Source organism: Sinohyriopsis cumingii, chromosome 17, assembly GCF_028554795.1.
Source record: "Sinohyriopsis cumingii isolate HCF-2022 chromosome 17, ASM2855479v2, whole genome shotgun sequence".
Classification (NCBI taxonomy): Eukaryota; Metazoa; Mollusca; class Bivalvia; order Unionida; family Unionidae; genus Sinohyriopsis; species Sinohyriopsis cumingii.
Genome location: NC_142977.1, coordinates 8,334,784 through 8,350,828, shown reverse-complemented (window position 1 = coordinate 8,350,828; position 16,045 = coordinate 8,334,784). Strand labels below are relative to the sequence as shown.

Genomic DNA, 16,045 nt, shown 5'->3' with positions numbered 1-16,045 from the left:
TGTGTGGAAGGTATTTTTATTCCTTCTTTTATTTTTTTAATGGTAATTAATATTCGTATATACAGTACAAAAATGCCAGATGTTCACTCGTACAAGTTTCTTCGATGGGAATGGCGCAATAGCATATAGTTTTATTGTTGGGGTTTATTTTTTTGTTTTGATTAAATTTGATTTTTGTATTGTTGTAGAGATAATTTCTGTGAAAAATGTTTAAACTTAACATTCTATTTAGTGAAGAAGCGAATTCTTTCTGGTAAAGTAATATATTATTTCATCACAACAATATTCACAGGTGATACAATAGAACATGGCTTTCATGGATTGCATACGATATATCTAAATATGTAGGACTTTGATTCTTTAGGAGAAATGAAAATCAAAGACATATTGAAATAATTGGAAGTTCTCTGCAAAAATCGGGAGATATTAAATCAGGAGGTAGGCATGGAGCGACCCCAAAAATCAGGATTTTTTTCTCTATTGGCGTTAAAGTTGTCATGTCCGCTGTAATGTCACTTACATCAAAGCAAACTACAACTCAGCTTTTATGGTATTAGCATAATTTTTAAAGCATTATTTCTGAAACCTGATTATTGTATTTTGGAGATATCATTAAAGTTTAGTGCAGTGGTGCCCATGATTCTACTCTAAGGGGTGTACATCATCAAATGGAATGTACTTCATTAATGCGTGTTCAAACCTACAATGTACATGCGGTGGTGCAATTATTTAAATACGTTCAGTAGCCTAATTATGAGGGTTGAATCAAACAGTAGTGTTGTTCATTGTACTGTCATACTGGGATCACATTTTAGTGAGTCAGGTATTTACAATTTCAAGGCAAAATAAAAACACAATTACTGCTGCAATGATATAAAATATCCAATGCAATAATGCATAAACAAACAATAATTGAGTCAAAAGAGAGATGTAGTGTTACTGCAACTTGTGAATGCACAATTCTTGTCACTGTTCGATCAAATTAGAAACAAAATCTAAATTAACCAGAAACAATAATAAAAAAAACAGAAAATTACTTTTCAAACAAGTTTATACCATTTCATTTTATTAATCATACATGCCAATCTCAAGATAAGTATATGCATAATATTTGTTAATATAAGTTTGCCTAAATAAATGCATCTAGAACTTGCCGCGTGCATCATGTGATGCCTCAGAATTGTGGGTCGGCTTATATGTGGGTCATGCACTTTTTAGTGTTTTTTCCTATTTAGTTTTTAGGGGTTGGCTTATACGCGAACGGGCTTATATGCGAGTATATATGGTAGGATGTGGGAAAACAAATAAATCTAACTCCTCCAATTAGATCATATGTATGTTATCTTTCAGAATAACAAAGCCCCTTTTGACACCTTTTCACAATTAGGGTGTATCATCAGCATATTTTACTATAGTTGAGACAGGGTCTGCATTCAATATTCCTGTAGTTCTCTTTGTTGTCTTAATTGTGCTGTAACTCTTGTATATTTAACGACTGTTATTAACATTTGTGTCGTTTTCATTGTAAGTTCATTTTCCTAAATATGAAAAAAGGTTTTGGTGACTCATTTTTATGAGTCAAAGCATTTTTCTGCACCCTTTAAAAAGTGCCTACTGATACTGTAGTGCCCTAGTCTAAAGTCACTGAAGTAGCAGTTATTATTATTATTGTCACATAATAATGATTGGACAGTACTGTCCAACTCAAACTCAGAGAAAGCCTTGATCACTTTCATGATTTATATATGCATCAATACCAACTTAAACAGGATTTAAACAATGAGGGGCATCTTTTATGTGCCAAACAAATGCAGGTGCTTACATGTAAATACACATTCAATAGACTATCAGTCATCACATCAGAGAAGGATTAGCTCTTAATTAGTCAAATTGGGTTCATGCCTGTTTACCTAAGTCTCATCATTAGCTATTCTGCAGATCGGCCATGGCTAACAAAAAATATAAAAAGAGGCGTATTATGATGGAAACTGAGGCACATCGTGGAGATGCATTAAACACACAAAAGGTGCATCCTTGGAGAATTTGATGTGTATTTGATGCGGAAGCTCACATCCCTGAAAGCCTTCAATGTGTTCCATGGAGAGGCACATAATTCTAAGAACTGTTCAGTGGCTTACAAACTTAAAATGGTGTTTTGAAATAATAAAATGCTATTCATGATCATCAGACTGTGGTTCTGTTTATGAACATGTTTTTTCAAAGACAAACAGGTCAAATGTAGTTTACAGGCATTTTAACCAACCTTATAACCCACCAGATGGAAGTAGCCCATTCTAAAAGTTTCTACCCTGCAGTAAATATGTGTTAGGCTCTAATAATCATACCAAACACAGCGCAGAATCTGCGTTATCTTTTAATACTGGGGAAATTTAATAATGCAGTATCAATAGATTAGTTGAATTTCCTCAGAATAATGAACGCATCATGACAATGATATTTACAGCATTACATTATTACTATTTTCAAAAGTTGGAAATAAAATGCTCTCACTCTGCACATACATGCATACATACATACATACATACCCACACACACACATGCATCCATACATACATCCATCCATACATACATACATACATGTGTATTTGAGAGAGAAAGAGAGAGAGGAGGGCGGTAGTTTTGAAGATTGAATACTGTAACCTTTCCGGACCTTTTAAAGAAATTTTCAGGTATTAGATGAACTATTAACAATTTCAGTACAAATCTTTATATCACTCGCACGAGCAAGGTATTAAACAGTAAAACATGTTTCTCTTTTCCACCTTCTTCACTGTCATCATCATTATTAACTATGGTAAATCTCTAGTAAACAATATTGTACTCACAAGTGTGTCTTCTTTCTCATCGTCATATGTGATAAATGTATCATTCACTGTCCTTTTTTTTATTCTTTATCATCACCATGTTTTTCACCTCATCATGGTATAATTATCAGGTAAAATATCATTTGTACCTCTCTAACGCCAGTGTTACCAATGCTAAATATAAGTAATTTTTTCATTTGTCATCTGCCTTTGTTCTCTCACTCATCATTGGTAAATCATAATAGAATCATTTGTTCTCTCTTGCACCATCATTAATTTTATATTACGTATTGATAATATCCATCACAACTATTTTCGCTCCCTCTCTCTCTCATACACAATCACCATCATCATCAATGGATAATATGTGGTATAAGTATCAGCTTTTCTCCTTTCCTACTTTTATTTTATTTTTATCATCATAATAAATAGTTCATCTCTCATGCAAGTATATTTTCTTCTTCACTTTTATTTTTTGTTATGAAAAAACATAAGTACAAACAACAGATGATCTTATCAGGTAGCCAGCTGTAGAAAGTCGATCAAACACATTTTTTAATCTACCGGGTCCAGCATCTGTCTTTAATATTTGAAGTATGATAATGTCATCACCGTTATTTCTACAATCCGAACTTAATCTACATATTTCTGTTTTGGAAATTTATATAAAATTATAAAATGATACAATCTGAAATAAAAAAGCAAGCTAAACGTATTATCTTGTGAAATTACTTTCTACTTTCTGTGGTAGAATGGGCTACTTCCGTCTGATGGATTATGTTAGAAAGGGTTTGTAACCGTAATGGTGAAAATAAAGGTTACTTCGCCGGATTGGATTCATATGAGTGATGGTGGTCCGAGAGTTATGCGTTGGTACGTCACTGTCTTTTGAATGTATATGTGTAGCTTTTCAGTCTTTTGGGGATTCTGAAGCGATAAAAGACGCGTGAGAAAAGACGAATGGAGCGAAGGACTGTGGTCACGCTTGCAGTCCTTGTTTTCATTTATATTACCGACAAGGTGATTTCATATTGTCAGAGATTTCGCCCTACTTTATTGATAAAACGTCAGACTCCTTTACTTTTTCCTAGAGATGCCATATTCAATTTGAAATCATACAACCTGATACTACCAGAGGTGTCATTTTCCTTCGTACGACTATTATATTCGAATACAGTAAACACTTATCTGGCAACACAACAAATATTAATTTAACTCGCGTGTCATTCCATAAAATTGGAAATAACATACAGATTTGGCAGTAACAGGTGGGTGTTTCTCCAACAGTAGCCGGTTGCTATAGTTTAAAATATGGGCTTGTAAATTACCCGGCTACCGGCGCGTAAGTTAGGACGCTTTTTTAATGGATTTCGCAGTTCAATTTAATAATTATATTAAAGAGATGGTGATTTTCAAAAATACTTTAGAGCATGTTTTAAACTAGTACTAATATTAGTACCCTTACTCGTACCTCGTCAACCACAACAAATCAAGTTGAGGCTACGACATCGTAGCTAGTTTTAAACTCTTTGGCAAAGACTTCGACGCGTCTGCCGCGCATGTGTGAATGACATCAACTGGCATTTAATCCATTACTGTTAACAATCAAACTTAAAACTATAAAGTTAAAAGATGCATGTTATTTTCAATGTACATACCATTCTTTCATCAAAGCTTAATTCTGCGCCCACAGGAGTACAACATCTGCATTACCGTGTGCCACCATTTTCCTTTATAGTTAACCTAATACGCATGCGTGTAATATTTGATCTTGGAAGACAAATAGTTTTTAATTCAGACCATGTTTTGTTCACCTTCGAAATAATATATTTTGAACAGTTCTTCTGTCATGAATATTTTTATATTGTCACTTTGGATTTAAATATAGGTCTTCTTTATATACTATGGTACAAAATTCTAACCATATTATATATAGACTGTACAACAGAAAATGTTAAAAAATTAAAGGTACCCCGAAGGTCGCTATTTCTAGAAGAAGCAAATATATACGGCTTTTCGAACATTCTATTTATTTTTCAAATGTGACTAACTAAACTCTAAATATTTATAAACTTAAGTTAATTAAGCCTGTTTTGTTAATTAACACATAAACAAAGTTGTTTTTTCCATTTATTTTCCCGTAAATGTGTTTTGACTATTAGGGTACCAACAATTTCAAGGTTCGGGGACATAGTCCCCCAATGATCGCACATTTGTCCCCGTATGGTATCATTCTGACTAATATATATATATATATATATATATATATATATATATATATGTAACATACGTACAAAGGTAAGATTTCGCAGGCATAATGAACAAAGTTATTTTGAAATCCAGTAATTTCATCTGGAAACTGCTCGCATGTTATAATCTGGAGGTTTCAATACCCCACCGGGAAGGAATGTCCGAGCGTCATCAGAAATTAAAGCGCCTACATCCGGCGGAAGTAAGTCAAATTTTTGTACAAGTGTTGTCAGGCAGAGGAATATCCGTGACTTAGCCAGGACTTCACCGACACAACTCCTTGGCCCGGTTCCAAAATTCACCAGTCTAAAAGTTGAATTCACAAAAGTTAAAGTCGTTTGGAATTTGAGACAAAGCATAATATAATTGGTAAATGCCAAAATAATCTCAAAAAGTTAACGGTGACTTTTAACAGGATTGATTAAATAGAGCATTGTTTGGTTTGTTTGTTCTACGATTTCTTTTTTCTTTCTCCATCGTTATAAAAAGAGACTGGAGGAATTTTGCAATGTAGCTGATTTAAAGGTGTAAATAAGACGATTGTGACAGAAAGTGAAAGTCACCTTGTGGGTAGGCCCAAGTGGTGTATATTTAAATCCCACGAACTAATTTATGTTGCCTTACAGTGAAAAATATCTGCAACTAATACTATATATTTGGCATTTGTTCTTTGCAAGCAGAATAGTTACTAAAGGGTAATGTGGAAAAGAGGTATGTAGATATTATTTTAAGCTGTGTCTTTTCTATGGACAATTTGCTTCCACTTACGATTGTCTTAGAGTATGTTCTGCTGGCAGTAGTCCTCCATTCTCGTCCAGGAAACGTTCTGGTCTGAAAATCCAGGGGTCACCCCATATTGTAGGATCATGGTGAATTGTCCACATGTTCATCATTATCTGAAGAAACAAAACACAAAATGCTCAAATACGCATGCTCCAATTTGATATCGAAAAGCAAACAAAGTTGAATCAAAGCTAACTGCATTGTAATGTATACTGTCGAGTATGACGCATTTATCCCAGTCATTGTAGTGTATACTGTCGAGTATGGCGCATTTATCCTAGTCATTGTAATGTATATTGTCGACTATGACTCATTTATCTCAGTCCTTGTAATGTATACTGTCGAGTATGACGCATTTATCCCAGTCATTACGAAGATAAAGAGATAAGGTGAGTCACATGCAGTTATCTAGTACACAGATGCATATTGTTAAGATTTAATTAAGATTCAATACCAGTATTAAACATTAGTTTTGTCATTGTAGTTATAACTACATACAGGGCCAACAGGATTCAATGCACCCATTTTCCATCAACTGTACATTAGCCGGCACCATAACTCTCTCTGTCTCTGTCTCTGTCTGTCTGTCTGTCTGTCTCTCTGAGTTGTCCGTCTCAGTTAACAACTAATCAGTGAACATATTCAAAGTAACCTTGAAAGCTTATTTTGATGTTTATAAGCTACCTTCAAAGATTGTTCTTGTTTTGGGGTTGAACGCCACTTCTCAGCGCAAGATAGGCTATACATGGCTGTCAGTATAACTGGCGTTGAAGGAACCCAATAAAAACTTGGTAAGAACTACCGACCCACGGATAGCAATTGGCAGCGTCTCACATTCCCACATTGGTCGAACCCGAGACTCGAAAATACGCGGACAGAGGTAAGATGGGAGTGATCGGTAAAGGTGAACGCTTTAGACCAATAGGCGGTCTGGGGCCCTCCTACATAAATACTTGGTGTGTTATTTTTTTCTCATTGTGCCGGATATAGACTGTGGCAGCGGGGAACTCATACACTGAGATCTATATTTTATTGATTTGCATTTCATGTTAGACTAATATGCGTATTTTATCACGTGACCAATTCACGTATCGGAACTGACCACTATAGGTACATTTAAACAGTTAAACTTTGTTTTCATAATCAGCAATACAAATATTACATAACGTTTAAATATATATATATATATAACACAAATGAAGATATTAGCAAAGAATGTCAATAAATGCACGGTTCAATTCAGATGTTTTCGAAATATTGCTATTTCTTTGTTCTTTTACTATATGCCAAATTGCAGATTCTCAATCATATTTTCATCAGAATATTCTAGGTCTTACCAGTGAGTCTTTGGGTATGATGTATCCTTCAAGTTCCACTTCTTCCATGGCACTAGAAACAAAAGGAAAGAAAAAGTAAATTTCGTAATCTTAAACTCGTATTGCATATTACATGTAGCTATTATCGATATCAATGTGTCCATTGTTTGCATTTATTAATTGCTCTTGCAAACAGAATTGTCATCTGGCATCTTGGTAAATTACACCAATAATATAGTATTGCCCTTTCTCAAAGAGAAGGAGAAAAAGGCAGTACATCGCGATAGTAAACTCTAACCACAATATACTCAACCAATTTCAGGAATCATCTTGGGAAAATTTGCATCCCTTGCGATAGTGCTTCCTGCTGAGCATTATCTATATTTTTCGCTAATTTTGTCAAATAACGGGAAATGTATAATTTGCGCATGTCTTATAGGCAAATACCTCCAGGTGTCAGACTTTAGATAGAAAAAAAAAACATGCGGCAGACAAATGATTACCTAATGACTACCAAATGGATGGAATCCGATTTGGTAAACGGTCTACTGGTATCACTGACCGACAAGACTGTTAGCTCTGAAATGGTCAGTGCAATGGAAGGTAGTAGTAAGGGTATGAGCCATTTTGGATTGTTAAATCGGATTAAAGCAGACTAAACCATGTTGGTGTGCATCGGCATTTTGTATGCCTTGTATAGGGATTCAAAGATCAAAATTGAAAACTACTAGTACAGGATATAGTCCAGCTAACAATGAGGGAGCTGCAAAATCATGTGTGTGTGCATCACCGTATTAATTCTATGTTAAAGAACTGAAACAAATTTTAATTTGAATTTTTTCCAGGACATCACACACGCATCCTAAATAAACAACTCTAAAATTAATAGCGCACTAGCACTTTTTAATATTTTTCAAATTAGCACATTTATGCGGATCTGGAGCAGCAATAACAGGAAAGGCAGAATTTTCATCCACAGAAAGACCCCAGTACACTTTTAAGATTTTAATTTAGTATAACACACATCTGCCTTAGAATCTTGGGAATCTTTGAAATTGTGCCGCGCGATCTATAGTTATTTACTACTTCTCAGCTTGTGTCATTAGTGACGTGTCACATTCAGGAAACGGTTTCCGTTTGTGTGGTGATAACACGATTTTTTCAATGGCCTTAATGATACCATGTTGGAGGTAACATTAACATCATTTCAGTTACCTAGCGTTTCTTTATTCAACCTCATCGCGATAATCATTTCTGAAGGAAATGCCATGTAAAGATGTTTATGGTTATCAAGACAACTTGTACCAAACTTTTACATACAAAGTAACTATACATTGTACCATTTTTTTTTCTTCAAACGTTGGTTTGGTTATTCGCTCGTGACAAGCATCTGTTATGCAATTGTTCACATTATAAGGTGTCTCACGGGCATCATTTCATTTAAGATTAACAAAATATACATATAAATCAGCTCTCTGGCAATAAGACATACCGTCACAAGAGGGTAGAGATATTGTTTATCTGGCCACTCTTGAAATAAAATTGGATGTCTTATCATCACCAATTAGACTGAGGCCCAGTTACGTATACAAGGAAGCCTTTTATTAATGCTCCATATCTATATGCCCATGAGACATGGATAAATAGCTATATCATATTTTCAATATGGCTTCTAAGGCGTCCATAATTGAGGTCTGGTCAGACACCATTTTTATTTAGGACCAACTATATAATTATCATAAATAATATCCCATATCAAGAAGAAGCTATAAGTAATATAACGAAAACCCATAGCAATATGACATTATTATTGGGGAAGAAGCGGTAACAAAGTTGTCAAGATGACCTCCATCGCAGCCATGCTGGAGACCTGCTCACTATCATTTTTATTCATGATCAAAAATATAGTATATGAACTCTTTATACAATGGAACAACATAGTATATGAACTCTTTATACAATGGAACAACATAGTATATGAACTCTTTATACAATGGAACAACATAGTATACGAACTCTTTATCAATGAAACAACATAGTATATGAACTCATTATCAATGAAACAACAGTATATGAAATCTTTATACAATGGAACAACATAGTATATGAACTCATTATCAATGAAACAACATAGTATATGAACTCTTTATACAATGGAACAATATAGTATATGAACTCTTTATCAATGAAACAACATAGTATACGAACTCTTTATACAATGGAACAACATAGTATATGAACTCTTTATACAATGAAACAACATAGTATATGAACTCTTTATACAATGGAACAACATAGTATATGAACTCTTTATACAATGAAACAACATAGTATACGAACTCTTTATACAATGGAACAACATAGTATATGAACTCTTTATACAATGGAACAACATAGTATATGAACTCTTTATACAATGGAACAACATAGTATATGAACTCTTTATCAATGAAACAACATAGTATATGAACTCTTTATCAATGAAACAACATAGTATATGAACTCTTTATACAATGGAACAACATAGTATATGAACTCTTTATACAATGGAACAACATAGTATATGAACTCTTTATACAATGGAACAACATAGTATATGAACTCTTTATACAATGAAACAACATAGTATATGAACTCTTTATACAATGAAACAACATAGTATATGAACTCTTTATACAATGGAACAACATAGTATATGAACTCTTTATCAATGAAACAACATAGTATATGAACTCTTTATCAATGAAACAACATAGTATATGAACTCTTTATACAATGGAACAACATAGTATACGAACTCTTTATACAATGGAACAACATAGTATATGAACTCTTTATACAATGGAACAACATAGTATATGAACTCTTTATACAATGGAACAACATAGTATATGAACTCTTTATACAATGAAACAACATAGTATACGAACTCTTTATACAATGGAACAACATAGTATATGAACTCTTTATCAATGAAACAACATAGTATATGAACTCTTTATCAATGAAACAACATAGTATATGAACTCTTTATACAATGGAACAACATAGTATACGAACTCTTTATACAATGGAACAACATAGTATATGAACTCTTTATACAATGGAACAACATAGTATATGAACTCTTTATACAATGGAACAACATAGTATACGAACTCTTTATCAATGAAACAACATAGTATATGAACTCATTATCAATGAAACAACAGTATATGAAATCTTTATACAATGGAACAACATAGTATATGAACTCATTATCAATGAAACAACATAGTATATGAACTCTTTATACAATGGAACAACATAGTATATGAACTCTTTATCAATGAAACAACATAGTATATGAACTCTTTATCAATGAAACAACATAGTATATGAACTCTTTATACAATGGAACAACATAGTATACGAACTCTTTATACAATGGAACAACATAGTATATGAACTCTTTATACAATGGAACAACATAGTATATGAACTCTTTATACAATGAAACAACATAGTATATGAACTCTTTATACAATGAAACAACATAGTATATGAACTCTTTATACAATGGAACAACATAGTATATGAACTCTTTATACAATGAAACAACATAGTATATGAACTCTTTATACAATGAAACAACATAGTATATGAACTCTTTATACAATGAAACAACATAGTATATGAACTCTTTATACAATGGAACAACATAGTATATGAACTCTTTATACAATGAAACAACATAGTATATGAACTCTTTATACAATGAAACAACATAGTATATGAACTCTTTATACAATGAAACAACATAGTATATGAACTCTTTATCAATGAAACAACATAGTATACGAACTCTTTATACAATGAAACAACATAGTATATGAACTCTTTATACAATGAAACAACATAGTATATGAACTCTTTATACAATGAAACAACATAGTATATGAACTCTTTATCAATGAAACAACATAGTATATGAACTCTTTATACAATGAAACAACATAGTATATGAACTCTTTATACAATGGAACAACATAGTATATGAACTCTTTATACAATGGAACAACATAGTATATGAACTCTTTATACAATGAAACAACATAGTATATGAACTCTTTATACAATGGAACAACATAGTATATGAACTCTTTATACAATGAAACAACATAGTATATGAACTCTTTATCAATGAAACAACATAGTATACGAACTCTTTATACAATGAAACAACATAGTATATGAACTCTTTATACAATGAAACAACATAGTATATGAAATCTTTATACAATGGAACAACATAGTATATGAAATCTTTATACAATGGAACAACATAGTATACGAACTCTTTATCAATGAAACAACATAGTATACGAACTCTTTATACAATGGAACAACATAGTATATGAACTCTTTATACAATGGAACAACATAGTATATGAACTCTTTATACAATGAAACAACATAGTATATGAACTCTTTATCAATGAAACAACATAGTATATGAACTCTTTATACAATGGAACAATATAGTATATGAACTCTTTATCAATGAAACAACATAGTATACGAACTCTTTATACAATGAAACAACATAGTATACGAACTCTTTATACAATGGAACAACATAGTATATGAACTCTTTATACAATGAAACAACATAGTATATGAACTCTTTATACAATGGAACAATATAGTATATGAACTCTTTATCAATGAAACAACATAGTATACGAACTCTTTATACAATGAAACAATATAGTATATGAAATCTTTATACAATGGAACAACATAGTATATGAACTCTTTATACAATGGAACAACATAGTATATGAACTCTTTATACAATGAAACAACATAGTATATGAACTCTTTATACAATGGAACAACAGTATATGAACTCTTTATCAATGAAACAAAATAGTATATGAACTCATTATCAATGAAACAACAGTATATGAACTCTTTATACAATGGAACAACATAGTATATGAACTCTTTATACAATGGAACAAGAAACTACGGCCATCCATTTAAGAACAATAGGTAAAAGATTTGCAAGATGGCCACCATTTTGTCGATATTAGAATCAGATTCATGCTGAACAAGTCACTTATAATTGCAAATCTTCCAATAAACTTACTTTACCTATGGAAGAAGTAAATAAGAAACGATTCGGTCGTTAGGTTTTGAGATCAGATTAGCACTAGTTTAACTGTGTACGAAGTAGACACACATGTCGTTAATTGAAGCCACGTGTCGATACAACCTTTCGTCCAGGAAGAACATACTAACAAGACTTTCAAAATTGACACCGTGATATCCACAATGAATGTTAAATCTGCCATTTTCACTTAGGACCAGAGGGATCTCATAAGCAGCGTTTGATAGAAAACATCAGGCTTATGTGGCCATCTTTACGGAATATTGCTTATAAGACATGATGACAGTTTTGTAAGCAATACAAGATACCTGATGGGGACATTATTTCTACTTAGGACAACCTGGGCGTCAAAGGAATATCGATATAAATATTTTAAATGCTCGAAATATTGAATGCTGGATCATTAATTGTTTCACTTAGAACCAATCAGACTTTTTAAATAAGTCTTTCGGCGAAAACCCCATTTCATCCTCACCACTAATAAGAAGAATTGTAGTGATCAATAGATTTTCGAAATTGCACTAACGGAATCTATACTGGACGTCTTTGGTTTGGACCGTACATACATTCGAATGAATCTGTTAATCAGAATGCATTGTTCACTTTAGTTTATTGACCAGCGATAACAAACGAAAGCAGGATGACAGACGTCGACGACACGATCTATGGTCAGTAGAGTTAGAAATCAAATTCTGACAATACTGAAAAGTCTCCATTTCCAAGATCGTAAAAGCCTCTAAAATAATATTCTATCTTAACCATCACCAATTATCATTTTTATAAATTAATTTAAATCATGGCCAGTATGTAGACTTTTGAAAGACTGTTGAACGACAGGAGGCTGTTGCAATATTCCATGGCACCACCTCAATCAGGTTTCAGGAAAAGCCTTCATTTCTACACCCCAAAGAAAAGGACGGTCATGCTGATGTCATCGAATCCTGTCATTAATTAAATCTTTTCCTTTTCACTGTCCCCACTCATAACTTTTGGAAGACCTAAAATTTGACAATCATTTCATATTCCATATCTTATAGAAACATGGCTGATATTTTTTTATATCTGAAACGTATCTGCTACACTGTAGAGTACCTAATTAAAATATCATTGAGAGCATCGAAAGGGCAGATTAATCAGTCAAAGGTGTCCTGCAGTCACAAGTTCTTGACTGGAAGATTCTATTTGCTGGCTGCAAATAGCATACCTGTACGTGTTCTGTACACTTGGCAATAATATCTAAATTGAAAACTTCAAGAAAGTCTTTGGAACATTAGATCTCATTGCAAAGTGACACCCCTTATTCCCGCAAAAATCGAAGAGATGATGTGGACACATATATCCAACCTACTCATTCCTCCAAGGATGAACTTCGAATAAATTCCTACTTTGCCAGTGTCCACTGACAGTAGAATGTATTGTTTTCCAGGCAATAGACTTCCACTCTCGGTATGTCATGGTTAATGGAAATACTTCACTTTCTATACAAATACAGATTACATAACAAATTCTGACTTTTGATCGACTTAATATATCTTTTCTTTGTTTTGGTAATTTGTTTTTAATTTTAAACAACTACAACATGCATAAGTTTAATATTTTATTTTGAATGACATGGTGTCTAAATATATTTGAAAGGATATTATCTTCCTAATTTGTTTTCAATTTTAACCTTTACATACTTAGAATTTATTTTTTTAGCTGGCACTATATAGCTAAAATAATAAGGTCACGTGCCGTTAAACACCATGCATTCATGTTATTCATACAGAAAAGACTTCGGAGTCCTGTCTTTTTGTGGGATGTTGGAATCTCGGACTTGATAATGATGCCTTCATATATATATATATATATATATATATATATATATATATATATATATATATATATACCGAAAAGCCATTTTAGAGCATACTGATTTCATCTGACCGGAAGTTACGTCATGGATAGATCTGAACCATGTTAGAAAGAAATAAAAGCAAGGTTTTATTCATAATACATCGTAATTGAATTACTGTTGTTAAACCTACAAACATACAGCATAGTAGACTATACATACAAAAGGAAAATAAATTCTTGAGTTGGTGGGAATCAATTATACTCAGCGGGTCGGTTGTCCCTTGATTGTAGCTTTACACGATCGGGTGTCCTCTGATACCAATCATTTGGTTAATCTTCTACGCTTATATACATAGCAGTACCAACAGTATCTATTTAACATCCAATATAATATCTTCCATCCATTTACATTGGTCTCTTTCCTGCATACGAAATCTGTGTCATCATATTTCTCTTGCTGTGCTATATAATATCTCGCCCATACCACATGCATCAAGATCATAGACAAATTAGTCAGTTTTAGAGTGTATACATGTGTTAATAGGCCTAATCACTACCAACATATTTCGGCCTATAGTTTGTATGTATGTATGTTTGTATGTTTGTATGTATGTCTATTTCATTGATTAGATTGAGAGACAACATCGTGCTAAGGCATCCGAAGTCAAATACCTTTGTCAAGACGGCAGACTATCTGTTATTGACATGACAATAGCCCGCATCGAGCTGCTGAAGTTAAGGTACTAGACGCCTTGCCAGAATGAGTCGGATTCGATTCCCACCATCAGATCAGTCTCGAGCGACTGCCATTAGGTTTCCTTGGGCAAGGTACTTTAATCTACCGTTGACCATAAAATATAATATTTTAAGTGTTGCCATGACACGACAAAATACTCAAATATCACCGAATATATGTACTTACGTTCTCAAGTCTTACAAGGCTATTCATGCAGAGAGTGGCTAGAGAAAAATAAAGTACATACCGATGAGGAGCGGATATAGGCACAGGTGTGATGTAGCGCAGTGCCTCCAGTATTACTGCCTCTGTGTACGACATGGCAGGTCTGTCTTGAAGACTGGGATATCTGTCCAAGCCAACCACTTTGACGATTTCTTGATATATCTTGTCTACACACTCGTGGTTATGAAGAAGGACAAGCAGAACGCTGAGGGTGCTATTTGTGACGCTAGTAATTCCTGAAAAGATGAGACCTGTCTGAATAGATCATTTTAGGAACATTATTTTGTTCAAAGACGTTAGTGACCACGGATTAACAAATACTCATGCAGCCATGCAAAATCAAGGACTTCGAAAAGTGAATATATAGATCGAGGGAAAGCGGGACAATCCTACGATAACCTAAACTTATGTATGGACAGATAAAGACAGTAATTACTAGGCAGCACATTTAGCACATTATCATGTTGGGAAAATGGAGGTGAGAGTCCTTCCCAAGGACACGATCCAGCACCCATCTATGTGTGACCTTTGCCAGTATTGAACCAGCAAACCTAGCAATATACGTCCACGTTCTCCCAACTCAGCTACTTGAACCCTGAACATACCTAATAAGCAAATATAAATATTCTAAATATTTTGGAATGTTTGCTCCAGTTCATTTTATTAAAAGCTCTCTAATATAAAACCGATACCCTCGGCGGTTATGAAAGATAACTACTTAAGGATGAGGAATCGGTAACCCTATCAAAAGGACAATTACATTCAAACACACAAACACTGTGCTAACAAATCCGTGTCACAAACAATGTCTTGATTGTTTAAGTACTAAATACGCCACCTTCGATTTCTAGTGATTTCAAGGTCAAAGTTGTGCCTACAATGAATCGGACGGGTCTTACAAAATATTTTACATAATGAT

General features: G+C 33.3%; 1 protein-coding gene across 2 annotated transcripts in view; it reads right to left on the bottom strand.

Annotated features, from left to right (window-relative positions):
- The window catches only part of LOC149777709 (steroid 17-alpha-hydroxylase/17,20 lyase-like), a 38,410-nt gene that overhangs the window by 2,680 nt on the left and 19,685 nt on the right, over positions 1 to 16,045 (bottom strand). The window contains exons 5-8 of one of the 2 annotated variants that reach the window (XR_016415447.1): positions 15,149 to 15,362; positions 7,196 to 7,247; positions 5,844 to 5,971; positions 5,120 to 5,381 (exon numbers count right to left, since the gene is read on the bottom strand). Coding sequence is in view for 1 of the 2 variants with exons in the window: in XM_089938761.1 (XP_089794887.1) it covers positions 5,174 to 5,381; positions 5,844 to 5,971; positions 7,196 to 7,247; positions 15,149 to 15,362 (602 nt within the window). In the remaining variant the exon portion in view is untranslated. Of the gene's footprint in view, positions 1 to 4,942; positions 5,382 to 5,843; positions 5,972 to 7,195; positions 7,248 to 15,148; positions 15,363 to 16,045 lie in introns of those variants that run through there. The other variant, XM_089938761.1, reaches the window with a different exon arrangement.